Source organism: Gymnodraco acuticeps, unplaced genomic scaffold (assembly GCF_902827175.1).
Source record: "Gymnodraco acuticeps unplaced genomic scaffold, fGymAcu1.1, whole genome shotgun sequence".
Lineage (NCBI taxonomy): Eukaryota > Metazoa > Chordata > Actinopteri > Perciformes > Bathydraconidae > Gymnodraco > Gymnodraco acuticeps.
The window spans coordinates 1917890-1945741 of record NW_022989810.1 but is presented as its reverse complement, the minus strand read 5'-3'; the positions used below and the strand labels follow the sequence as shown (position 1 = coordinate 1945741).

Sequence of the window (27852 nt, the reverse complement as noted above, 5' to 3'; positions counted from 1 at the left end):
ATGGCAGTTGACAGTTACAGCCAGCGCTGCGGGCGGTACACCGGTGTGGCTGCTCTCTTTCTGTTTGATGTAATTGTCTCAGGTGGCACGTCTCTTGTGTTTACACATCCAGATCGTAGCCAGCGGTGCCAATTACACACAAGCCTCAGTAAGACATCTCTCTGTTTTCCTATGGAAATGGAAAAACGTACACATCTGTGACAATTTCAAAGGAAAAGAAAAATGGTGTGCTTGACCTTGATAGTGCAGTATTCTCTGGATGATTAGAAATTATTCTCGCTAGTCCACTTTTTAGTTTGATTGCCACATTTTTCAAATGATTGCACTCAATACTGGAAAACTGTTGAGCAATGTTCAACTTTTGAAGCTTCGACGGAAGCGTCAGCCAATCAAATCATATGCCAGTACAAGCTCTAGCCAATCAAACCGCGTGCTTGTGTGTCCGGGGCGGGAGATTCATGTGATTGGTTGTTGTCGAGCTTCAGACACGCCCACCAGCAAGCTTCAACGCACGCCGCCATGTGGACGCTGCGTTAGTACATTACATCAAAGGTTTTTTTTAAGAGTCGTGATATCCTGTCAACTGTCAACATCTTGTTCTCGCTTGGCCTTAGATCACATATAGTGGTGAGGTCCATGAATGATTTGATGACGGAAGGCCGTTTTTGAGGAATTTAAAAAATAACCAAGACCTCTGATGGAAAAAATACAAGGCAAGGCAGGCATGCTGGGGAAAAGTCCAGAAGCATGTTGCACCAGGTCTCGAAACAAAAAACTAGTTGTTTTTTCTTGACAGTGATTGGTGGCCAGATCAGTAATTGGATCATTCTCATCTTTGTTATAAAGGTGCAGTTGTAAGTTAGGGGAATTGCTTGTATGTGATCACCTACAGTATAGCCCTGGCTGCATTGTTAAGTTGCCTACACATAGCATTTTCACACAGCCTTGGCTTTTTTTTCTCCACTGCTGGTTCTAAGAATGTAGACAATAAGAACTTACACAACATAACAAGCAGCTACTCACATATCCACAATTCTTATCCATATCAATATATTTTCCATTGAGTTCAAATTCATCCAACAAAATGAGGTATGGCAATGTCAGCTGCTAGGTTCCCCACTTAATGTCTAGAGTTAAATATGCCATTAATTACATTATAATCAGGGCTGCACATAACTGGTGCGCAGGTGCGCATGCGCACCTCGGCCAAAAAAAGAGCACCGGGTCATTTGAAAAAAGGCGCATTTGCGCACCAACATTGAGAGAGAGGGAGAGAGAGAAGGGAGAAGAGAGGAGGGAGAAGAGAGAAGGGAGGAGAGAGGAGAAAGGAGATAGAAGAGAGAGAGAGAGAAAGATATTTGTGAGTTGCATATTAACTCTGGGCCGGCCCGTAGCGCTGGAGTTATAGATGTTCGCCTAGGGCGCCAGATCTGTGGAGGCGCTGCGTTGACAGCTCTGGGAGGGAAACAAAATGTTTTGACCGTTGGCGCTCATCCTAATTTTTGGCCTTGATGTAACAATATTCATAATTAAGTAAATGTAACACCCTTTTCACCCCGGTTTCACGTTTCATTTGCCCTGTACGATGGGCGCTGTAAGTGATGAAAATGGGGGATGTTGGCTTATCTGGCGCCCGCAGCTCACAGCCAAAATGCGAGTGAGCGTGGGAGAGAGGGAGGGTTGTTAGGGCTGTTGTTATTAGAATTTGGTGCTAGCTAAGAAGAAGATGTTTCTACAATAATGTGGAGGAGAGCTCTCTCCAGTCAGACTGAGAGGCTGATAACTACAGCTCAGTGAGGTAAAGGACTCTTTTAGTGTTTAGATAGTTCACTTTAGTCTAAGTTCAAACGGTTTGGTCACAATTTATGTAAACACACATTTCCAAGGCACTCCTTTATAATTATTGGGATAAACAGGTTTGAAATCATTCCAATGTATACTATAGGACAGTAACCAAAAATATCCTTTAAAACTGGAGAGATTAAAAAAAAATGCATAAATAAATAAGAATGAACAACACAAATAAAATAAGTTTAATTTGTTATTGGCTATGGTAGGTTATTGGTTATGTTCACATACTTATTTGATTACATCCACTTGTCTAAGATGACAACAGAGACTTTCGACCCAAACCCAGCTGTTGACTTGTGGATGCAAGCAGCTAATCGCAGACTCAACCAGAGAGAAAGTAGTAGGCCTACATCATCAGCTACCATGTCTGACAGAGAGGAAGACAGTGAGGAGAACAGTCAGGAGGGTAGTGATGACAGCTTGTAGGATTACTGGTCGTGCTAATGTTGTCTTGTGTTCACCTCTGTGTGTTCAGTGCCGTGTGTCTGGCAAATAAAGTCAAGACCCCCTCAAAAGTTACGGTTTATTTCATTTTAAGGATGAGCACCAAGCAACATCTCCAGGTGCTCCTTTGAGAACCAGGGCAAAAAAGTGATGTGCACCCCTGATTATAATCACTTTCTAGACCCTAAACTTTACCTGCACCATAGTGTGATTAACATTTTAACCTTAAACTCATTTGAACCACTCGCATTCCCATCAGCCTCTTTGTGTTTCTGCTAAATAAGAAATGTTGGCATTTTATTCCTTATGTTAAGTGTTAATTTGATGCAATATATTTGCTAATTTACATTACATTACTTTACAATATACAAGTGAATGTGACAAACTATATACATAAGCAGCAGCATGTTAGCATTATCAGCATATTAGCATGCTAAAGTACTGTAAGTATGACCGCACAGCTGTACCCTTGTATAGCCTCACCAAGCCTTTAGCATGTATACTCTTAAGGGGACAGCATACTTTATCACAATTGCAATGGGGGGGGGGGTCTATCTCCATCTCCATCTCCAAACATCTTTGTATATTTGCAAGACTGACAATCTGACATTCACACCAACTTCACACTGCTATTAGAGGCTGTGATGTTAGCGTATGGACCCTTAATTGTTTAGGATGGTCTGTTAGAAAACATGTCCATTTTAAAAAATAAATAAATCTATTGATTATTTAAGGATCAAGGTAATCAAACAATCGAACGGGTGTCTTGAGAAGAGGTATTTTTGGTCTGGAATCAAGTCGGGCATACATAATTTTTTTGTAGAAACTTAGCAAAGCTTTTATCATTTGGACTTGAGCTTATAGTATTTAACCAGACAAAGGAAATATCCCATTTACTCACTCCTGTGTTATTATTACAGACCATTTCAGATGCGGATCGCAAGAAAAAAGGAAGCCACTCCTTTGTACTGAGATCCACCTTAAGTTGGCCCTATGTTGTACATCAGTATCAAATCTTCACATGCTCTTCCCAAGTGAATGAGTGAGGAGGGATGGAGTGAAGGGAGAGAGAGTGAGAGCTATTGGTCACGCACTGACAGCAGCACCCAGCAGCCATGCCGCGGTGCCTCTGCCAGCAGAGCTGCTTGTGTGCACTGAGATAAGCCCGAGCCTCCTCTCCTTGGCGGTATAGGCTGGTCACGTAGCACCAGAAGGCAGCTTAGCCCCAACACAAATCCAATGGGTCTCTCCCTCACCCGCTCCTACTGTAGCTTCCTCCCACACTGTCTTTCTCCGTCTCTTCCCGACTCTCGGTCTTTCTGTTTTTCTCAAGGTCTTTGGCTTTTCCCATTGACTCTGCATATTTATTTGAGATATCAGTATTTACCCTTCCTTAGTGAACAGTATGCAGGCGAATATTGGAGCTTGCTGTACAGTGCAATTGCTGTAGATGTTTGAGAGGTTAAGGTGAAACAACAACATGTTGAACGTTTCAGTGGGTCATCATAGGCTACTTTGTTTTTCATCATTGTGTGATAGATTACATGGTAACTGACTACACAGGTGTGTCACTGCAGAATGTGTCATCTTCCACAGAAACTCTCTTAAATATTCAAATAAGGTCCCTTGTGACATTGAGCCCTGCACCCAAATGCTCATTCATATGCAAACACCGACAATGGATAAAAAATAAACCCAGCGTTAAAATACATGGGGTCTTTAATGTCCACACAAACCAACATGCAGTGTGTCTTCAGCTGAACTGTTAGTTTCTATACAAGACACGTTTTTTTAATTGGCAGTTTTCAGCACAAGGCAGTTCAAGGTGCTTTACAAAAACAAAACAAAAATCAAAATCATTAAGATTTCAACAACAAACTTCTAAAAACAGTAATTCAATAGCCAAGAGAATAAAATACAAATAAAAAGCTTAGAGAGACTAAGACTTGTATAAAATATATTTTTTCGTGCCTAAAATGCTTCCATTGGACTCCTTTGTTTACTACTGTAACATAGTTACATCACTATAGTACAGTCGCGCCTCGGTTGGCTAAAGCTCGAAGACATTGTACATGATTGGCTAAGGGGTGGAAAATCTCTAAACAGTTGACTAATCACAGCAGAGCCGGCCAGCTAACCAATCAGAGCAGACTGGGCTCTGGTCTCAGACAGAGGGTGAAAAGAGATGCTGGAGCACAGGCAGTATGAGAAAAATAAAAACCTTTTTTTAACATTAGAGCATGGAAACATGTCACAGTAGAGCAGTGTTTCTCAAAGTGGGGGGCGCAGACGCATGACCGGGGGGGGGGGGTGAGAGACCAGGAGGAAAAATGGTTATGACGTTGGCATGACCAGCGGAAGTTACACTTAGAAACCTTAGAAACCTATGAGGGCGCTGTAGGACCCAGGTGTGTAATGTACATGTTGAGGATTGAAGGTCAATAGGCAGTGCTGCAGGGGGGCACTAGAGGGTGCTGCAGCTCCCCCTAGGATAGCCATAGCACCCCCTAAGCACCCCCTTGTGTTATGTAAATGGTCTGCAAAGTCACAAACCCTCAAAGTACATTTTTCGTTTTCAATCTTTTTTCTTCCTGAGTGACGTGACCATACCCAGGTCCAAATGGACCAATCCGTGGAGCTCTTCACACACACACTCACTTAGCCTTGTCTTTTCTCAGCCGCTGCTCCGCCGATTTCTCAACCTGAGAATCAGTTTGTGTGTGTGCTCAGGCTGAGTTCAGGCTGAGTTTCGCAATGTCTCGCTGTCTCGCAGACCCCACGCAGCAAGCAGGAAACGACACCAGTAATCCAGCTCACACTGTCCGCTCAAAGGGCGCAGCAGCGAGCCCCGCAATGTCCCGCAAACACGGCACCCAGACCCCACGCAGCATTCTCATCTGCTTGTCATTACTGGTGTCATTTTCTGGTTGCTAACGCCATTGTAACACATAATCACTGATGTTCCGCTGTAACGGTGTTGGACTCATCAGAACAGAGTGGGTGAGCTGACCAATCAGAGCACAGTGGGCTCATAGGGGGGGGGGGCAGGAGCTCCAACAAGGCGTGTAGGACAGAGAGTGAATACACATACTATACAGAGATGCTGTACGAGAAACCAATGTGATTTTGGAACATTGAACAATGTAAATCTATTCTAGTAGACCTCAACAGTGGAATTATGATCAGTAGAAATGGCCATGACATGGAACCTTTAAAAGGGGAGTGATTTGTAAAATATCCATAACGAAAAAGTAAATCTGTTTGAGAACCACTGGTACTGGAACTCAATACTAATATGAGCCTGAAAATAAGCAAAATAGGGCCCCTTTAAGGCAGATTGGGTAATATTGTACCAGAAGCTCCTCAGTTAATCCTGTGAAAGTGGTGCTGCCCCACAGGGTATCTACACCTACATCTACATCTACACCGCGCGCTGATAAGAACAGCCTGACAACAACGTGCCTCCAGGGCTGCATTCACACTAAACAGCACCAGAGGCAGCCAAATATCGCTGTTCCTACAAACCTTAATTAGGATATCTAATACTTCTGGATTTTCCCTGTTGTTAAACAAAAAGCTGCATTCAGGTGCTTCTTTTGTAGCGAGTGTGATGTTGTAATGTCACAGTGTGCATAACACAAACAGGAACATGACCTCTTTGATATCTGCACTTAAATAATACAGAGGGCATGCACTTCCACACATAAACAGGGTTGTGAAGGATAATTAAAAACATATTCTGTTAAATTAATTACTGTACCAGTAAGATAAAATGTAATCAGTAACCTAATCTGAATATTCAAATATAAAAGTTATGTCACCTGATTACTTTCCTTTACTTTTGGATTACCTCAATATCAAATGCATAACAGAAAATAAATATCAATAAGATGTTTTTTACTTGTTTATTATGAAAGACAACAGAACAATGTGACCTTAAGTATCGATATATTTTTATTTATAGGAAAACCTGCTTTTCATCAAGCATATTCAGGCAGTAGCCTATACACCAACACTGAAACACATGATCACAAATTACAAAAAGCAGAAAATGCTCCATTTTAGTTTAATACACAGAGTTAAGCTCACACACACTACTTTATAAACGTATAGGTCCACCTACTGAATTATAAAAAGAACAAATGAACCAAAGAAAGTGAAAACCATAAAGCAGATTCAGGGAAGGGAATACAGCTACCTCTATTTTGTATACTGATGATTTAATCCCATTACATGTAATCCGTTATCTCCCAGGCCTGCCAACACAATCCCCAACAACCCGGCAGGGCTCAGAAACACAAAGGTTAACAGTGTATGCTTTGGTCATCCCCAGATAGCGAGGCAGCAGCTTTGACACTAACCTGGTTACAGGCTGAGAATGTCACCTCTGTATTTCCAGGTTCTGACTTTTAACTGAACGCTTATTATTCTCAGAGCTGCCGGAAGGTTCCACACCAGACTAGCTGCTCCGCTGAATTAATCACTGCTCTGTGATGCTGTAAACACAACTATACTTGTTTTTCCAGCAAAAACATTAAACAAAAGTTCCCCAGTCTGATGGAAAACTAAACAATATATAAAATAAAAAGTAGCAATAAATCAAAAGTTACAATAAATAAAGTAATAAAAAGTAAAAAATCATAATTTACAAAAGAGAGAATTTAAAACAACATAAATGAATACAAAATGTGTAAATGTTTAATATCAGGATAAGAGATTCAAGGTAAAACTTTGCACATTATTTTTGCCGTATAAAGAAGTCTGAACAAGGCATGCTGATGGATTTATGCTATTCTTGTCTCTATTTTTCTTTATGCTATTCTTGTCTCTATTTTTCTCTAGAGAATAAAAACACACATGCTACTCTCGATCTCCATCAACCTCACACCAACCAGGTTGCATGTTGAGTAACATTCTCGACTGAATAAAGGTGAACATCCCTTTAGCCCCACATTTGAATCAGAGGTTAATAACGCAATATGCGAAAAGAAGGACTTGCAGCTCCGGCTATTTACAATCTTGAGAAATATAGGAAGTAGCCGCTAGGAAATTCCACTGGAGGTCAAGATGTGTGATTGCTGTGCATGGCACACACAGCTGGGATAAGATAAGCACTTATCCCTGGGCTATCTCAAAATCATGAAGATCACTAAGATGTCTGAATCTCCTTTAGATATTTGTCTGACATTTGTCGTGTCTAAATGTCCCCGGAGACGACATGCGTAGGCCTTCCATCGATTCTGTGCTTTTAAGCTGCCCCAGTGTCCTTCTCGTTTTCAAAAGGGAACAATATTAGATGGACCTCAAGGGCGCTTTACAATCAAGGGTTCCTAATGCAGATATTCCTCCAATATGCTGTCATATGTCAGAGTCAACACTGTGAAGGTCTAAATATATACACAGCTTGGCCACAGAGACTTGTTGCTACCAAGGCTGCTGGTCTTTTTTTCAACTTCTTTTTTTACTTCAGACGGCAACTGTAACATAAACGTGTTCTTCTGTAGTACAATAATGCAATTTAAGGGAAGGGGATTTACTGCAGTGCTACTGTGAAAGATCTGTGGGTCAGATTCATTGGCCTGCCGGTGTAATTACGTTGACCGCGAGTCTCTTGGTGGCCCTCTTCTCGTTGGGCTCAATTTATAAATGCCAGAGTGCTAGTAATCCCACTGTTTCCCCACTTAGTTTGGAAAGGGCTCTAGCCATCCTCTGGCTAGGATTGATTACACATAGCTCAATTGAAGAGTAAGCAGTTTTCCGCTGTCGAACGCCAGCGCCGGTCCCTGCTATCGATTCATTTTTCAGCAGAGGGAAAATAAGATCTGCCACTTCTCCAAACCGTAGATATTTGTTTCCCTTTTACTCATGAATTTATGGGCCCCTATTATTAAAAAAAAAAACATTTCTATCTTTCCTGTATCTAATGTACATGTGATGTTGCTGCAGCTGAAAACAGAAGATCCCACTGTACGTAATGTCAGCCAGTGCAAAGCAGTATTTCTTCTCAGAAGTGAGTGAATTAGTCAACGCCTCTAAGGAGCCGATTAACCATTACACAGCTCTGGATGATATTTACATGAGTGTTAATTGAATTTACGGAAGCATGGAGTGTCACTGAAAACTGATTAGTTGCACTAGTGTAAATTTGAAATGCAGGCCTCAGCATAAGTATCACAAGTTGTGTTAATGTGATTCTTAACAATGTTTATTATCAGAACAAATCTAACTGTTGCTCCATCTGTAGTCCATGAGACAGAATGTCATTCAGAGTTCCACTGCCATTTAGGCACAGGATCTTACAGAGGCCCTATTTGCTTTTCTTGCCTATATGCTTTTTAGGTTTTCCAGGTAAAAAATGTGCAAGATAGACAACATGGAAAATATAATTGTGAGGTTAATGCGATTTTTAGCAAAGAAAATCTATAAAATATTGGCAGAAATGGCCATCAAAATGTATCGTTCCAAGTTTCTTCATTTACCAACACATCCCCTTACCTATTTCATAAGGCAGAATAGGTGTGTAACCAATGAATCCCAAAACAACATTTTGACCGCTTTATTTAATGCTGCAAGACGACTTCAAGGTGGACGTTTTAAACACATTATAGTTCTATTTAACGATGAAAAACCCAACTACGTCTATGTATCAGAAACAGAACTACTTGGTTATTTATAGGAAAATATCATGATTTGGGTTTTAATGAGTACATTTTTATGTAAATAGACGTTCATTGTATGACTGCAAGCTAATGTAGTAGAGGAAGCACATCCAAATAGTTGAATGTTGACTTGTTGTATCACACAGACTAAACATTTTTGTTTTTTAGAGCTCCTTTTTAGAATAAGACACCTGACTTTCACCTTTGCTCATCATTTATAAGACCACTACAGGGCGTCTTGATAAGCTGTTTGCACAAATGACCTATCTAGACGTTAATTTCCATGACAACAACGTGTCATTAACATATGTTTACATGCATTTCATACTGAGCATGTCTCAGTAACACCATGTCAAAGCATGTGTGCTCAGATACAGGACAAAATGTATGGAGTGGAGCTTTAAACGGACCATAAATATGACTCATCCATAACCACCTTGTCCCCCTGCTTCCCCCCCTCCTCTTCATCCCCCTCTAGCCCTCATTACTATGTAGAGGACTGTGCATTGTACATGCTCCGGGGCCATGCTTGCTATGCACTGGTTTATCCAAGAGGAATAATTGCTGGAGGACAGGATTAGGCCTGTGCAGTACGCTGTCTTCTCCACACGGGTCACTGCTCTGGACATTCACTGGATGGCGGACCGCTGGAAAACGCTACATAAATTAGGTTCAAATGCCAACTTGTTTTTTTTCTCTCTTAGTATTACAGGAGGTTCAGCTGGGTTGGAACACATGCAGGCCTTAAAAGGACAATCCTGTAATCAAACTTTTTTAAATGTATTTTTATTGGAAAATGCAATTGGATTCAGTTGAATTTAGAATAAGTGTTGTTTTTTCTTTTGCATCTCTGAAATCAGTTTATGCCTTCCATTCTGAAGCACTCAGTTTTTTATTTATTTTACAACTTTTTTTAGATACCCAATTGAATTAAGGATGACAGCACATTTGTCACACTGGTGCTGTGCCGAGGCTGCTGGGTCATGGCTGTGTGGCCTCAGCGCTCAGACAGAAGCCTCAGGTATGACATCAGTCTTCTGGTCAGACAGGCTGCGGGGCCTTCACATGCCACGTAGACAGGATGGACACATGTTGTCTGTCAAAGTATATACAGATTAATGTGCTGAATGTAAACAGGAAGGACCACAGTTAAGGTAAGATGCTGTACAGGAAATGTAAATATTAAATAACTGAGAAGATGTTTGATAATAAGCATGGACAAATTACATTTTAAACACAATAATCCTGGCTAAAATAACTGCGATATTATCCTGAGCATCAAAATATGCTGAAAACTGTTCATATGACACTAAGAGATACAGATACTGTAGCATGGTCGAGATTTTGGTGTAGATTTTGCACTAACATCTGTAGCGGGAGAGGTGGGGCTATGGCTTCATCGTTATCAGGAAAATGATCGCAGGGCGTACACACGGAGCCGTTTGGCCCCCCAGAGCGTTCCGTTTGCAGATCTATCCACCTTGGGACCCGTTATCGTTTGCGGGGTCCGTTTCCGCGTTTCCGTTACGGCCTCGTATGAACGAACGGGCTATACGAAAGAGAAAAGTAGCGGATACAACCGTTTGCGTTCTCGTGTAAACAGCACCTTAGCACCAACGTCTCACACCTCGAATGATGCAATATGTCCCCGGCTCGTAATTTAAGCAACACATTATTCATCTATTGCATCTCCTGGGGGGGAGAGATTAATTATCCAATTTAGCATACTTGTGGAACGCGCTATGTCAGGTGATAAATGCAGAGTGTCCAGGGAGCGGACAGTTTCACAGCAGATAGTGAGCGTGCATACCCTACAATATTTGTCGGATTTAAGATGTCCATTTGGCTCTAATTTCCTCCCATGCATAGTGCACTGCTGTATCGGTCCGCAGTGTGATTCTAAGCCCGTGAAGGCGAAGAGGCTTACAGCAATCTTTGTGTAGCTGAGTGATTCATGAGAGGCTTTTTAGGGTAATGATGAAATATATGACTGTGTCTGAGTTTAAAAGAAAGCAATTAACTCCTTTGGAAGAGTTCAGTGCAGATAATAAAGTGGACACTGACATGACATTGTTTATTTGCCTGACGACGCGTAAGTCTCACAGCCTCTCTTTATGTAGCGCTGTCAGGTTTATTGTGGGCTCAACCTTCAGCGCAAGGCTGGGCTTTATTATTTTTAATAAATTGCCCTGTATGAAGAGCGCAATGGTGCATGTCTGATGCATGTCCCTCCCTCTCCTCTTCCTCCCTCACCCTCTCTTTCTGTCTAACCCACGAATGTGTGGGAGAGAAACTCCCTCTGGTGTGAACTTTGGAGTTTTAGCCTTTGCCGACCATTTACATCCACACAAACCTATAACAGCCCATAGGAAAGGGAAAACTTAAAAGTATCCTGCTAGCAATCCCCAATTTGTTTTAATATACTTGATTTTGTCTTTTGTAATAACTGTAAGAGATGAAAGTAATCTTTTCCATTAAGTATCGTGATTACACAATCCCGTTACATGTAATCCGTTACTCCCATGTCTGTATGTGAATCAGTCATAAAGGAAGATGAGAAAGGTGCGATGATTGAAGCAGAGAGCCCTGAGCTCAACAGATGGATGTGTTCTTCCTGCTAAGTCGGGGGGGCCACCCAGCCTCTCGGGGTGGCCGGAGACAGCGCAGACTCCCACAGAGGATAGATGAGCGGGGGCAGTGGAAGTGTCGGTGAGAGATAGCCCGCTCCGACGCCACCGCTCATCGATCAGCACCAGCCGCCCTGTAGAACTGTCCAGAGAGAGGAGCCCAGGCAATAAGAGTTGAATTGTTGCGACAGAGGGTCAAGTGTCACACTCTCCTCAGCCATCACCTCCTTATTTTCTGTCTATTGCTTAACAGGAAGCCATTTGGATGATATAAAGAGCCTCATTTCCACACTCTGACATCATGCACTTATTGAGTTTGCAGATTTATGGAAGGCTCATTTGGTTTTATTTTATATTCACCTTACATAGCGCTCATATAGCACTGAGATAGCCCTTTGGTCACAAATAAAAGAAAAACTGTTGGCCGGGTTATCCTGAATAAGTTAAAAGGAAAAACCCAGATACATAAAAGAGCACAATTGACTGTGACAAACGGCTTATCTTCTAAAATTAGGACAGTGTCTCTGATGCGATTATGTTTTTGCTTGGTCCTATTTTTTCTCATGCAGGAAAATGTTGTGGTGGATGTGTTGGTGCAGCTGTGAAAAGTCCTTTAGGAAATCTAGAGGCTACACTTCTAACATCCACTTCCAGTCTTGAACCTTTGACACATATGCATGACCCTAAAGCATACAGTAGGAAGTATCTTGTTAGTAACCGTTGGGATGTGATTGGCTGCCTTCGGAAATGGTTAGATTAACCCTCTTCGCATTGTCTACAGCCGTGGCTTTATGGTAACCCTTGATTTGGAAAACTTGCAAAAGATGTTTGATCTTAGGAAAGGTTGCTGTGTAGCGTTTCTTCAATATTTTTTGTAAATCTCACATTATCTTTTTGCTAATCTAGGGTTAGCTAGACATGAAAAAACGGTTGCAGAAGCTCAGATATGTTTCCCACTGCTTGCAGTCTTAATGCTAAACTAGGCTAATCTCCATACTTTCAAGTTTACTTTCATCCTAACCTCAGAATATTGTATTTCACAATGTGTGATCACAGCAAGTGAGTGTATTTAACTAGCCATTTAGCACCAGAGCTCATCATTTATTTTCTCAATTCATAGTAATTCTTTATCATTTCTTATTGCGTACTTATTGACTAATTTAGTTTAAGTATTTGTATTGCCTGAACGCCTTGATAGGACTCCTTTGTTTACTTCAATAACATAATTATATCACTATGTAACACTTTCGCTTCTATTGGCTAGTGCTCCAACAATGTACATGATTTGCTAAGGGGCGGACATTTTCTGACACATTCACTTTTAGCGGTTGACCAATGACAACAGAGTCGGCCAGATAACCAATCAGAGCAGACTGGGCTCTGGTTTCAGACAGAGGGTGAAATAGGTGCTGCAGCACAGGCAGTATGAGAAAAATAAGGAGATAGTGAACATTAAAGCATGGAAACATGTCACAGTAGAGGCACAAAATATAAATATGAACCTGAAAATGATCATAATATGTCCTCATATTGCAACCACACGTTCTAAATAACCACAGTTTCCAGGATGAATAATTCATCAGAATCTTTTTCTGTTCACTACCTGAGAATCGCAGATGAAGTTAATATTAATCTTGATATCACACAGTGACCAATGGGTCCTAAAACTGTTGGTATACTCCTTTTAACTGCTGTTCACATGAGCTGTAAGATAGGACATTCTGAAGGCTCAGACATGTACAGTGCTCATGTAAAATAAAGAGAAATGATAAACGACATCTGAGTGACAGCACCCAGACTTATGTAACCACAGTGTTGAGTAATGAAGCAGCCCTGCTCCTCCAGATGATCTGGTGAATCAGCTTGGCATTGTCACGCTCTTAACAGGCGCCACACAACATTTCCCTCTCATGAATATCTGGGTCCTGCTGGCGGAGTACAAAACGTTCATTTGTTGCGTTGACAGCTTTCGAGAGGCGAAGCTTCACTTCCCCAATGAGAAAGCCTTTCGAGAAGATGGAATTTTCTGACAAGGGCTGTTAAACACCTGTGATTGCCGCCATTGTCTGGATTCCTCCAGCAGCTAACGGTCTTTATTTGCCGTTGTCTTGTTTACGCCTCTTGTACAGGCTGTGGGGATAATGGAGCAGAGCGCTTGTGAAACACAGCACAATGCATGCTGTATGTTGTGTATTTACACTCCAGAGATGCTCCAATCTCGAGCCATCTCTTTCGCCTTGCATGTCTCAATGAGCCTTCCCAATTACCACACATTCAAAGGCTTGTTTGTGTTTGCCAGCAGGTGCATTTGTGTCGCATGAGTGAACTCCCTGCTGCATTTATGTCACAGTGATTTCTACTGTAGATGTGAAATGTCTGGAAGAAAAAGAGCAGATTGTGTGAAAATGTATGTGTGCACATGCTAATACGACCACTGGTGTTCACACAGCTCTGATTACGTAACCTCACTTGTGTAGTGCGCCCATCCGTTGACAGCGGGGAAAGCGCCGGCTCCCCAGTGGCCCTTGTGTTTGTTGTTCTGTAATGAAAGCGTTCCTCTTCTCAGGATTAGGCTGCAGGCTACCTGGTCCTCAATGGGAATGTGCTGAGATTAACACTCGCTCCCAGGTGCCCCGCTCTCAGACGATAGAAGACCCTCTCAGGGCTCTCGCTGGCAGCTGCTGACACCAGGAGGTTTTCATATGAGTTATTGTATAACCAGACTTCACCACTTTAAAGCTATTAGACAGAATGATTCCCTCACAAGTACGTTACTGCGCTCTCGAGTGCTGATGTGAAAATGAAAAGAAAGAAAGTATGAAACATATGCACAGTAAGGTATACTGAACATGATTGTAAAACTGTAGAAGAGCCTAACACCATAATTGATGCCAGTTTACTAATTGTCTTCAGTTTCCTTAATCAAATAATACAAACAATACACATACCATGCTATCTTAAATTATTATTATGCTAATTTTTCAGGTTTCATATTTGTATATTATCCCACTATACTGTTTCCATGCTTTAATGTTCAAAAAGCTCTTTATTGTTCTCATACTGCCTGTGCTGCAGCACCTCTTTTCACCCTCTGTCTGAAACCAGAGCCCAGTCTGCTCTGATTGGTTAGCTGGCCGGCTCTGTTGTGATTGGTCAACTGCTTAGAGATGTCCTGATATTTCAGAGACTAAGCAATACATTAAATACATTTTAAATAAAAAATAAGACAAAATTAAGGATTTTGGCAACAATTGTTGATTGCTGCCCTAAACAATATACATCTACACACTGAAGGCATGATGAAGAATAAAATCCTTCATACCACAGTGAGTTTCTCACAAACACACTGCTGTGATTGGTCAACGGCTGAGAGGTATCCCGCCCCTTAGCCTATCACGTACAATGTGTTGGAGCGCTAGCCAATAGAAGCAAAAGTGTTACTTAGTGATGTCAATTTGTCGCGGAAGTAAGCAAAGGAGTCCAATGGAGGTGTTTCAGGCAGGGGGTGGTGTGTTGGAGAGAAAGGGATTTTAGCCTTTACAGAACATTTATGCACAAAAACCTATATAACACACTACAGGAAAGGGAAAACCCCAAAAAGCAAAATACGGCCCCTTAGAACAAAGTAGGTTACATAATTTCCCATGCAATAAGGCTCGTGTTGTTAGATGAGCACAGGGGGAGTTTTCTCATTTTCCATCTTTAGTCACACTAAAAGATAAATTACAGAGTGGATGACTTCTCACAGAAAACAGTAGTTCAGCTTCCTGGTTTTGGTCTGTTGTTGAGACGCAGAGAGGAGGAAGCTAGTCAGCCCCTCTCTGAGTATGTTATGGATGATTTGATGAGCGCTTTGGGCAGTTGTACTTTCACGGAACACATTTCTGGTGATAACAAATGTAAGAAAGTAACATATTTACCAACACATGTTCTACGCCACTACATACTTACATTTTCAATGTGTGCTGTGTCGGTTCAGCCATTCTCCGCAAGGGTTTTTGAAATTGGTCCGTGCGCAAAGCATTGTGGGGATTTTAAGGACGCAAAGTCTACCCATGTGCAGGGCCAAACCAAGGACCCGGCCTCGGTGGAATTCCAAGTATGCTGGAGATTGGAACAGTCCTTGGACGGGACTCGATGACGTAGCATCCTTGAAATATTGGCTTGGAAGCCAGTATCCTCAAGATTGAGAAACGGCCAGTATATCACGCAGCTACACAGCCCTGTGGGAGGGGGGGGGGGGGGCAGTCTGAGACCTGTCTAAATATACTGTTCTGGTGCCAAGTGTACCAGCAGGGCCCGCTGCAAGGTCAGAGAGGGCCACATAAAGGGTTTCAGACCGCAGAGTCTACACATATGCAGCCTCGAAATTTCCTGCTACGAAGTACGCCGGCCTCGGTAGAATTCCAAGTATGCTGGACATTGGAACAGTCCTTCAGCGGGACTCGATGACATAGTATGCTTGAAATAGTGGCTCTGGAGCAGCCTTCCTCGACATTAAGAAACACCCACAGTCCCCTGACTGCAAATCTGTCTAGGGAAACCCTCATCAGAGTCAGGGATGCTGAAAGTAAACTGATTTGAAATGTGTGTTTTGATTACTTCAGTTAGTTACATTAGAATATTTCGACAGTTTTCTGCAGGCTATGTAAGATTAGGTTTCAATTTAAATGTTTTTCTTCCCAAATTATTTTACTTTCAGTGTTTCCCTACAGAAATCCAGCTGAAGTGTGCAGTGACAGGTTGACTGATAGAAAATGTATCCCCATCCCCCATAAATAATCATTCAAGCATTAGGAAAAATTCCAAACATTTACTGATTTCTGATTCTCATAATGTGAGGAGGATTTGCTGATTTTCTTTGGAATTTGGACTGTTGTTTTTTTTAACTTTTTTTACGGTTATTTTTTTGCAGATTAATTTACCGTCTATTTTTCTACTAATCACGTTTTTTTTACAAAGAAATGAATTGATCATTAGCAAGTTGGGGAAGAACAGCCTTACTTAATTACAATAGTTAGTCTGTCTATTAGGTTTTTATTGTTTATTTTGTTCTCTTTGCTTCTTTGTTTATTTTTGTCTTGCTTGACTTTTCTCCCTCTTCGTGTTGCTCTTGACATCTTCTCTGCTGTAACACTGCAAATGTCCCTTTTCTGGGACTTATAAAGTAATATCTTATCCTAACAAGACAAATGTATAATTATACTAATTTAAATATCTTCATTTAATTTGGAAAGGATTTTATCTTGACATCAGTTGTATTTTATTCTGATTGCTGCTGCTCTTTACCTGCACTTTGATGAAGGATGCTAAAGCATGCACTACCAGATGTCACCAGCAGATAGAGCACATTCAGTATTGAATAAGGCCCCGGTTGTATGAGCTCAAATATAACAGCCGTTTCCTCCTTAGTCCACCTACCATAGATCCCAGAAAAGTAGACGGGTACTCCTCTGTCAGATTGGAATAAACATTTCCCGCTTTACCTTTTCTCCTGTAAAGGACAATGTAAATCAGCGCGAAAACTCCTCTAGTTTATATAAAGAATTACTGGATTCCTTTACACTCCTATCTCACTACTGCTGTGCCCTGAGATGAATAATGCATTACAGTCCTTTCTGTTCACTACATGAGTCCGCTTCCCAATTATTACAACCTGTTCTGGTCTGTAAGTTTCTCCCTTTTCCACATTCATTTACACGCCTCAAATGCCATCTCCTTCCATAACTGTCACTAGAGGAGCAGCCACTTATGTCACAGGTCTCTAAGTTCTCACTATGCCCCCTTAGTCGGGCACAGAAGTGTACTTTGGCTCAGAATGTTAAAGTCTCAATTTATTAGAATATTATTATGGTGGGAGGCAGAGGGGTGTCATTCTCTTGGGTGCTGTAAAGCCACTTGAGCTATAACAATAGCAACAGTCTGGAAATTGGGCGGGGTTGGGGCGAGCTAGGTTGCATTCTTAAACAGATAGGCTATAACGTTTTTACATTTTTGTATTTTTATGATAACTTTTGATCTGAATTATAATCTGAACTGAATCTGCAACTAATCAATGTATTTAAAATAAAAATATAGGCCTAGAAAACTAGTTGTAGCCTTTAATAGTATGCCGAGCTTGACCCAACGTAACATAATTAGTCATTTTTATTAATAAACATAAAATACAAAAGTAAAACCTAATTTCCTTATTGACTTGTTGTCTTCCAAATCCCCTAACAAATGTATTTGAAGCTTCTATTTTAGAAATACATATTCTCTCATGGCCAGTTTCTTATGGGATTCATTCTCTTTTTTATATATGAAAACCTCTGCAAAATTATCAGCAGTGGTAGTTTCAATAATGTGTTTTACGCTAAACAGAAGTATTCTCACCTTTGGATTCCCAGGGTTATTTCAAATATAGTAGGCTACCCTATTTGACATGACGTTGCACTGCTTGACTCCACTAGGGGCACAAAGTTTTGCCTGTGGGCTTTTTCGTATAGTTCCTGTTTTGGAATGTATACAGTGATTGAGGCTTTTCACACTACGAGTTTGTGCCTGTGACAACAGTGCGTTTGACAACAATGACGGCGGGCTTTTTGTAACACTTTGCAGGATTGTTGTTAGCTAACCTTGCTAAATTCTAACAGTAGCATTAGCAGCATGGACTACTTATATTCTTTTACGGGCAGTGGGCCTGTCAGAGTTGTCAGGGACGCAATATCTCAGAGGCTGTGGCCCGGACCCGGACAGGAGACGGTCTTAATTCCACAGCACCATGCTAGGACAACACACGACCGTAACACCGAGCACTTCAAAACAGGTTAGTCGAACATTCAATTCTGTTAGCCGGTTTAGAGACTACCGGAGACGTCGCAAACTTTCCAGAGAAGTCAACGCATGATTCCCTGCAGAGCGTAGTGCCAAACTCGATTTAAAAATCCTCCAGTTTAACGTGTCCTTGTCTCTTAAAGACGTTTCTTATGTCGTATAACTTATCTTAAGATGTATATATAAACGGCACGTGTCGACCATAAATTCGGCAACTTTCAATCCATTAGTTGTAGCTTATTCCAATATATTTTCAACTTTTAGTGCAGTCAGTTCCGCAATCCTGTCACCCAAACACGCTGCTGGGTTCATTGCCTTTGACCAAAGTTGAGCTGTTTAAATATAGGTTTATTTTAACAAATAAGATGATATATGACCCCATACAAGTTGTTAACATTAAATGCCTAGACCTTTTTTATGAAGTTTGCAACTGAAACACATCACTCGTTATTTACAACTGTCTTATACCATGACAGTTTGTGTGACATTCCCATACTGCATGCATGTAAATAGGAAATAGGTAGTGACTGAAAGAAAAAAGCTGTTCTTATACTTGTTATTGTTTAAACAAGAGCTCAAAGCTGAGGGAAATCATGTGAAACACCTGACCATTGTTAACCACCATTGTTCATTAAGCAAGAGCTCAAAGCTGAGGGGAATCATGTGAAACACTTTTGTCCGTCCCCCAATTTCACAGTGCATTGCTTTTAACTTAAAGAGCAACTTGCAGTTGTTTTTTTTACTACATTTATGCTTAACCTTGCCTGAAAATTACAATTAAAATGTTAATGCAGGATTTAATATGTTTTACAAAACATAAGGGCAGGAATTCAGAGGAAAAGGAGCCGTTTTGAGCTCTGCTACTAAAAACTGCTTTTTTTTAACGTCATACGTCAAACGCGTCATATTACGTCACATGGGGAGCAACTTTCTCGGACTCGTTCTCTGCCCAATCCGCGGTAGTAGTTTGTAGTTAATTTGAGCGGTTGTGATTTAGTGAGCTGGTATTTTTTCGGTAATTTTACATTGCATTTCACCATTTGTAATCATGGTGAGCTTGTGTTTGTGCAGGTTGCACAAACTCGAGCCTGTCAGGGCATCGAGTCCACAGTTTCCCTCACGGGAAAAGGACCGGAGCTTGCGTTCGTTCCTGGGTGCGTGCAGCGTTGTGCATCTATATGGAGCTAATTTCCTGCCATAACTCAACAAACAAACTAAGCAGGTTTTACAAATGCCTCATGATTCACTAACAAACACAATGTGGTTTGAAAATACAAAACACCATCTACAAAATAATGCATTTAGTTTTGCAAAGAAAACACGTATCTATCAAACAAACACATAACATTTTTCTAATGAATCATGTTTCAGAGACAAATTCAACATAGGTTTTACAAGTACACACATTTTTTTTACAACTACAACACTTTTTCTTCTCACGGCGGAATATTACTGCCAAAAGTCACGTGAGTGCACTCACGTGACTTTTGGCAGTAATATTCCGCCGTGGCTGGCACATGCGCCACGGCAGCAGGGGGCGCTACTAAGTCCATTGGGGAAGGCGGGAGCCTCCCGCCGGGAGGTTGAGCAGAGCATGGAACAGCCCTTGCCAGCCTGATGACAGTGGTGTTTCTAGCGATCCAGCGATCCGGGTCAGTGTTTGAACAAGGTGAATTTAGCGATCACAACGAAAACAGCCAAGACACATATTGAGACCAGAAAATGAATGTTATTAGGGCTGTAAATATAATAAGCCTTTGTCTAAAATGGACAACATTGTAACTAAGGAGATGTAAACCATACAGCGATTCTGCGCTCTTCATTTTCTTTCCTGCTATATTCAATAAGTGATACAAATATTTGTTACCACAAGTTCTTAATAAAACTGACACTGTTGGACTATAGGCTACTAGTTGACTGCTCCCAGAAATAAAATGAAGTACTTTACTGCGTACTTTGTAAGTAATCCTCTGTCAGAGTCCCCTCCATAGTACATAATGCATGTTTTCTGCTATCTGATGAATGATAAAAATAAAATGTTACCATTAGTTCTTAATGAAATTGATACTGTTTGACTTACTGTGTATTAGTTAGCCTACTACTTACGATACATTGAAGTACTTTTACTGTTTTTTTTGTTGAGAAATCCTCTGTCAAAGTCCCCTGCTGAGAACAAAATCAAGCCACTTCTGCTAAGTTTGATGAGGGAATTATTTTTTGTTGCCAATAGTTATTCTTGAGATTGATCCTGTTGGACTCAGTACTACTGAAACTACCCCCACAAGTACTATGAAGTACTTATTGTGTACTTTTCCAGTAATCCTCTGTCAATGTCCCCTCCCGACTACAAGAAAGCATGTTTTTCTTTTAATAAGCGTTAAAAAACATTTCTTCCTGAGACTAACTTGTTGGACGGAGTATTTTAAGAGGATGGTAGACATGATATCAGCAATACTTCCAGTCAGTACTCCGGCAGCAGCATTTTTACACCTTGGAAAGTCTTTAGAGTCTGGCCTGGATAGCTGGTCATAAATATCCTTCAGCAAAGTGACAAACCCTTGTGACTCTTGTTGGCCTCTTATGGGGCTGCTGTCTTTTAATATATAATTATTCCTCTAGTTCGTACCTCGCAGATTCTTCAGTCTCATCAGCCTCATCCTTCCATCAGTCCCATCAGCCTCATCCTTCCATCAGTCCCAGTCAACGCCTCCCGCACACTTCCAGTGTCCATATGATATTGTCCTGATGCTGTAAGGGTGATGCCCCATGATCACAAAATGACCAAGGACCTCATATTATGTCTGTCATTAATGTTACATCACCCATTATAACAATTTTCTTTCCTTTTTGCTCTTCTCTTAACTGAATAGCCCTGTCTTTAAGTATAACCCAATGTAAAGTCCTGCACCATTTTAAGGCTTCAAAACAGGCATTTTTACTGTATGTGTTTGGAGAAATAACACAATCAATGGCCCAGAATTGTACTTTCTAAACTATGAATCTTGTGGTGCTTGAAGAAATACAGACGGTTTAAGCCGGCCAAGTTATATGCCTTTTTTGGAGCCCTTTTTTGCAATATTTATTCAAATGTCACTAGTTATTTAAACAAACCACTATGTGAGGATAAGAAGCCACCATAAAACGCCCTTTATCTAGAGAGCCATTGAAGCCCATGAAGGTCTCTCTCTCTCCCCTCCGGTACACAGCACCGTAAGACGTAGTGTGGGGTTGCATTAGGTAACGCTGTGGTGGCTGTACTGCTCCAGCCGTCTCCTTTGTGTTTGTTTGTGTGGGCGTGGTGGCTGTCACTCCTGGCTCCCGGCTCAACCTCCACTCACCTGCTGCAATCAGCTGTGCACCCTCCCCGACTACACACCTGCTTTCCATCAAGCCATTTACAATGGCATATCAACGGAGGCTCCACAACCTTTCTCCGCCAGATCGTCAAGTATCAGCCGTATCTCGCGTCTCCCCTCCGGTACACAGCACCGTAGTGTGGAGTTGCATTAGGTAACGCGAGATACGGCTGATACTTGCGCATTAGTTTCTGTTATGGATCAGTATCAACAGTCCTGCCAGTAACCACGTTACTATATTATCAATACTACTTTAGTTATAGCCTGATATATGATAGCTAACTTTACAATGTTGTGATGTGACTGACGTTAGCTAACATTAACTTTAACATTAACGCCAATCAATCAATGTTTATTTATATAGCCCAATATCACAAATGTTACATTTGTCTCAGTGGTCTTCACAGTGTGTACAGAATATCAGTATGACAATACGACACCCTCTGTCCTTAGACCCTCACATCGTACAAGGAAAAACTTCTGGAGAAAACCCACAGTTTAAAGGGAAAAATGGGAGAAACCTCAGGGAGAGCAACAGAGGAGGGATCCCTCTCCCAGGACGGACAGACGTGCAATAGATGCCGTGTGTAAATTGAAAAGATAATACATTTGCAACATAGGTAGTCCAAATGTTTGGAAATGCATGTGTGTATAATAGGAAGATGAATCCACGAGGATATCCATCCAGGACCTATGATCCAGGACCACAGCCACGACTCAAGATCCAGGACACAGGACCGCAGGATCATCCATGTCTCCGGATCCCGGCGTATATAGACACCAAAAAGAAAGAAATTTGGGGAAGCTGGGTTAATCGGAACATGAGAGTACACAGGTATAGACAGACAGAGAGAAGGAAGAAGTAAGATGTCCCCCGACAAACTAAGCCTATATCAGCAAAACTAGGGGCTGAATCTAATCAGCCCTAACTATAAGCTTTATCAAAAAGGAAGGTCTTAAGCGCACTCTTAAAAACGGATAGGGTGTCTGCTGCCCGAACACAAACTGGAAGCTGATTCCACAAATGTGGAGCTTGATAAGAAAAGGCTCTGGCTCCCATTGTACTTTTAGAGACTCTAGGGACAACCAACAACCCTGCATTCTTGGAACGCAATGCCCTAATAGGACAGTAGGGTATAATGAGTTATTTAAGGTAAAATGGCGCCTGCCCATTAAGGGCTTTGTAGGCGAGAAGAAGAATTTTAAATTCTATCCTGTGTTCTATAGGGAGCCAGTGTAAGGCAGCCGAGCTGCAGCATATTGAATCAGCTGAAGCGACTTGACTGACTTCTTGGTACACCCTGATAATAAGGAGTTACAATAATCCAGCCTTGAAGTAACAAATGCATGGACTAGTTTCTCTGCATCGTTTTGAGGCAAGATATGCCTGATTTTTGCAATGTTACGTAGATGGAAGTAGGCGGTCCTTGAAATTGATTTTATGTGGCCGTTAAAGGATACATCCTGATCAAATATAACACCAAGATTCCTTACAGTCTCACTGGAGGCCAAATTAATGCCATCCATAGTTAGTATATCTTTAGATAATTTGTTTCGTAGATTCTTCGGGCCAAGTACAATAACTTCAGTTTCGGTCGTGTTTAACATAAAAAAATGTAAGGTCATCCACGTTTTTAAGTCCTTAAGGCAGTCTTAAATTTTATTTAGATTATTAATTTCATCAGGCTTCATTGATAAATATAGTTGAGTATCATCCGCATAACAATGAAATTTTACAGAATGATTCCTTATAATATTGCCTAACGGAAGCATATATAATGTGAACAAAATAGGTCCGAGCACTGAACCCTGTGGCACTCCATGGCTAACTTTGGTTTGCGTGGAAGATTCATCATTGACACGTACAAACTGAGAGCGTTCAGATAGATAGGACCTAAAGCAGTTCCCTGTATGCCAACTAAGTGCTCTAGTCTTTGCAATAGGATATCATGGTCGATAGTATCAAATGCAGCACTGAGATCGACCAAAACAAGAATAGAGACAAGTCCCTTGTCTGAGGTCACTCACCAAGACAGCTGCCCTGTTCTCCACTGGCTCTCCTCACACCACAGCTCCATTTCTCTCCGATGGCCGTTATTTTTTCTAATCCTTGGCTGCTCCTGGTCTCTTGGACGCATAGCAGGCTCATAATTATAATCATATGCATTTGAATATATATTTTCAACCTCTTCTGTGTCAAAACCATAGACTGTATATATAAATGGACGTAGGGTCCGTGACGTCACCCATAGGATTCTGCAGAGTTGCCGAGAAGCCCTTAGTAGGCGGAGTCGGCCACTAACGGCTCGACAGTGACGTCAGAGTTCAACTCCCGCCTGCTCCAGCCTGATCCAAATAAGGGCAAAGAGGCGGAGCCGAGGCGGGACCTGCTGCCACAGAGCTGGAAGTTCCAGAGCTAGCTGAAGCTACCAAGCTAAGCTAACATGAACCCCATCTGCCGTCGCATTTTACGTTTCTAAGGTAAGCGGACATGAAACTATTCAGCATAACTATCAATAATAATCTAAGTTATTGAGTTTTTAGCATAATACTTCAGAATCTTACAATCCCTTAACGTTTGTATGCAATTGTGCTAAATTCAACACTGGAATCAAGCAAATATTAATATGTTTGCATGACATTAGTTATTTATATTTTGATATCACTTAACTATACGTTTAATACATTTAAGTCAAGCTAAGATACATGTGATGGTAGCTAGTACTCTTACCTGTGAGGCCTCCTCCAAACAGCATAATAACCAGACTGTATCATTAAAACTAAGTACCAGTTCTCGATCCTTGACTTTAGACAAACAATTCAAAAGACAACATGTATTTAAAGACCAATATTTATTTGAAGGTGCCTCTTAACCTGAGATATTAGTTATACAGTAATAGTATTGACAATCTAAAAAAACTGAGCAACTCAACAGTCAACTTTATATTTCTTATTGTCAAAGCATTTATTATTTTCATTTTCCCCCTCTCATATTCAGTGTGGACGGATTGAGACAGCGTGGTGTCCAGAGAGCAGCAGAGACTTCAGGAAGAAACCTCCGTGTGATGGACGTCCTGTCTGTTGGTTTGGAGAGGACTGAGTGTCTTTCCTCAGTGAGGAGGACCAGGCCTGATGGAGGAACCCATGCTGGGCAAAGCTGATACCAGCTGCACAGGCCTAGTCTGTCACTTTATTTGACTAAATGTGCTTACTTATACATTTAATAGGTTTACACCTTCTGTCCATATGTGCTTTTTATTTAAAACATTTGATTAACTTTTGGTTCACATTTCAATAAATTGTATTTGTATTTGCACTCCTTTCGTCCATTATTCTTACTGAAAGTGTTAGATTACACATTCACATCTGACTGAAGATTGGCCCCATTTATTTGTGATGTTGCAAACTCTGCGGTACAAGGCACAAGTGATGTGAAGCTCATAAAGTGAGGCAAATAGAAATAATCAGCTGATGGAGTGTAGATGTGGAAATAGGTGCATTCGATCAGCCGACTGTGTTTTCACAATAAAAGTAGTTTCTTAGTGAATGTCCTGTACTGGTCTTTAAATCTCATAACATCGGCTTTTAATGTTCTTCTTGGATGTTCTTCTTGACCCTCAGAGAAGGAGAAAATGTCGTGTCTTTCAGGCATGTCCTTTCCTAACAAAAATGACAGGAAACATAAAACATATTATTGCAGAACAAGTGTGTTATTTATGAAAGCGGTGTGTAGTGTGTAGATATAATTATTTTGTAATTGTAATGTTCTTTTTTTTATTTCAACAGAGATACAAAGACAATCAGATTATGAATGAAGTTCATCAGCATTGAAATATATTTTATTATCAAAATAATATTTAACTGTTACAAAACGTAGTGCAACTGTAGAAGCTTGCTCTGTTGTTTCACTGAAAGAATAACTTTTACCACGTTTTTTTCAGACAATATTGAGAGATAAATAGTAGCAGTTCTCACTATGTGTTAAATAGCTTTGCCTTCAATACATTACATTAGAAAGCTGACAGTCATATTGCTTGTTAACATCTAAATGTAACCTTTTGCATGGAAAAATCCCTCAACTTCACTGATGTGTAGGTGATCTAGTATTTAGTATTGTTTAATAGAATGTATATCAGTGTATTAAAGTCAATACTTCATTCATTTAAACCAATATCTTTCTTGATTCTTTGTACAGTATGAAAAATAGAGTCTTTGTACCTGTGCTGAAGTTCACTGCTGTGAGGAGTCCAGTTCTGTCTCTCACTCTCTGGTCCAGCCTGTCTGCATCACCTGGACACCTTAAACAAACATATATATATATATGTTTGTTTAAGGTGTCCAATATATATATATATAACTGATGTGGGATTGTGTATTGTCCGAGTCAGGGTCCTTTTTATTTTACTGTAACTTTGGAAGTTGTGTTACCAATGCTTACTGTTTATTTGATACCAATTTGGTAATGCAATTAATAAAAACAACAAGGTTTGGGTTCGTTCTTCAGATGACTGTGACGTTAACGTGTCAGCTCAATAATGAACTCCAGCTCAACCAACCATATTGTAATATCTAAGTAATCATCTTGAAATATGACATTAATAATTGTAATATACACACATCTTATTGTGAGGTTGATTTCACATGCACTACTTCGACATTAGCTTGTCTACATACTTGAGCATAGCCAATTTAAATTAACCTTAGCGATGCATACAGTTCCTACCTACATAATAAAATATCTCTCTAAGTTACAAGGATGACCTTATTTTATCAACCTCAAACAGAAGCCGTTTGTTCTACAGTATTATCCCACTTAACGCTTAACACTTGTCTATTTTGTTTTAACCTTTATATATACAGTCTATGGTTTTAACTTGGAGGCTACGATTAGCATCGTTAGCACCAATGTAGCTACCACTAGCTTACACGCTAACCCAAGCCTTAACATTAATTGAAGCTGATTAAAATCATTAACACATAAATAAGTACTCGATCTTCACTTACCGCAAAACCGCATGCATGCACCGTCTGTTTCAACCGCAGAGCGAGTCACAATAGTCCGATATATAAGCATGAAGAACAAACAAACACGGCCTGCTTCAAGTTGTGTTCCCTGGATGAACTGACCAGGCAGAGTGCCTGTAGCTTTACGGAGCAGCTAGCAGAGAGACAAGAACCTAACAGCAGCAGTCACTCAATGTGACCACGCCCTAATTTATGCAAAAACTTTAAGACCTAATATAAATAAAAGGGTCGCGTTAGAAAACAATTCACTCACAGATCCATAATCATGAAGGTGGAATCTAACTATATTCATAATAATATCTATTGCATCCATGGGTAGAAACATGTTTTTTTATGCTGTAAAGTTGGGCATTTTAACATGGGGGTCTATGGAAATTGCTCCTTTCTGCAGTCAGTCCCTATTGGCCAATATATGAACTTCCGTATTGGCGTCCTGGCTCTTCCCCAGAGTTTGCCGCTTGGTCAAAACTAGCATTGTGATCCATGTTTATTCATACGTTAGACTGGCCGCTCTCCCCCATGTTACGTCACACGCGGGAGGTCACGTGCGGAGGCTTTTTTATGCGGAAGTGAAAATGTCGCCAGATGTCACTGTAGTGTATATTTCTGTATATTTTTTTGAAAATCTAGTGTATTCATCATTTTCCTACACATTTATTCACTGGTGTCTCTAACCTGCAAGTTGCTCTTTAAGATACTGTACATTTCAAAGATGTTTATTAGGCTGTATGAAAAACGTACGTGCTGGTGCACATGCAAAGTAAGACTTGCTGGACAGTGTATCATAGGACTGAGGGTTGCCTCCCTGCCTGATGTCCTTCTTCTTAATGGTTGTTAACTCAACAAATGAGCTAAGTTCATGTCCCCTGTGGTTGCACTCTGCTTGTCCACTTTTGTTGAGAGGACACACTACCTGTAACAACTGAGGCATCCCAAATATCTGCAGACAGTGCATGCTCAACGCATCCAGTCAGTGAGTGAACAAGCATGTCCTCAAGGCTTTTCACATCGGGGAGTATCTCCATGTTAATGAAGATTAGATCCCCCCCTCTCTTTCTGCTTTGCCTCCTGCAC

The 27852-nt window shown here is 40.9% G+C and overlaps 1 protein-coding gene across 5 annotated transcripts in view; it reads left to right on the top strand.

Moving 5' to 3' along the window:
- Nucleotides 1–27852, top strand: part of oxr1a (oxidation resistance 1a) — a 244486-nt gene that overhangs the window by 125075 nt on the left and 91559 nt on the right. Inside the window, exon 1 of one of the 5 annotated variants that reach the window (XM_034228835.1) lies at nucleotides 18068–18389. The exons of the other annotated variants lie outside the window; for them this stretch is intronic. Within the exon in view, the coding sequence (XP_034084726.1) occupies nucleotides 18230–18389 (160 nt within the window). The 5' untranslated portion in view covers nucleotides 18068–18229. Of the gene's footprint in view, nucleotides 1–18067; nucleotides 18390–27852 lie in introns of those variants that run through there. 5 annotated transcript variants of the gene reach the window in all.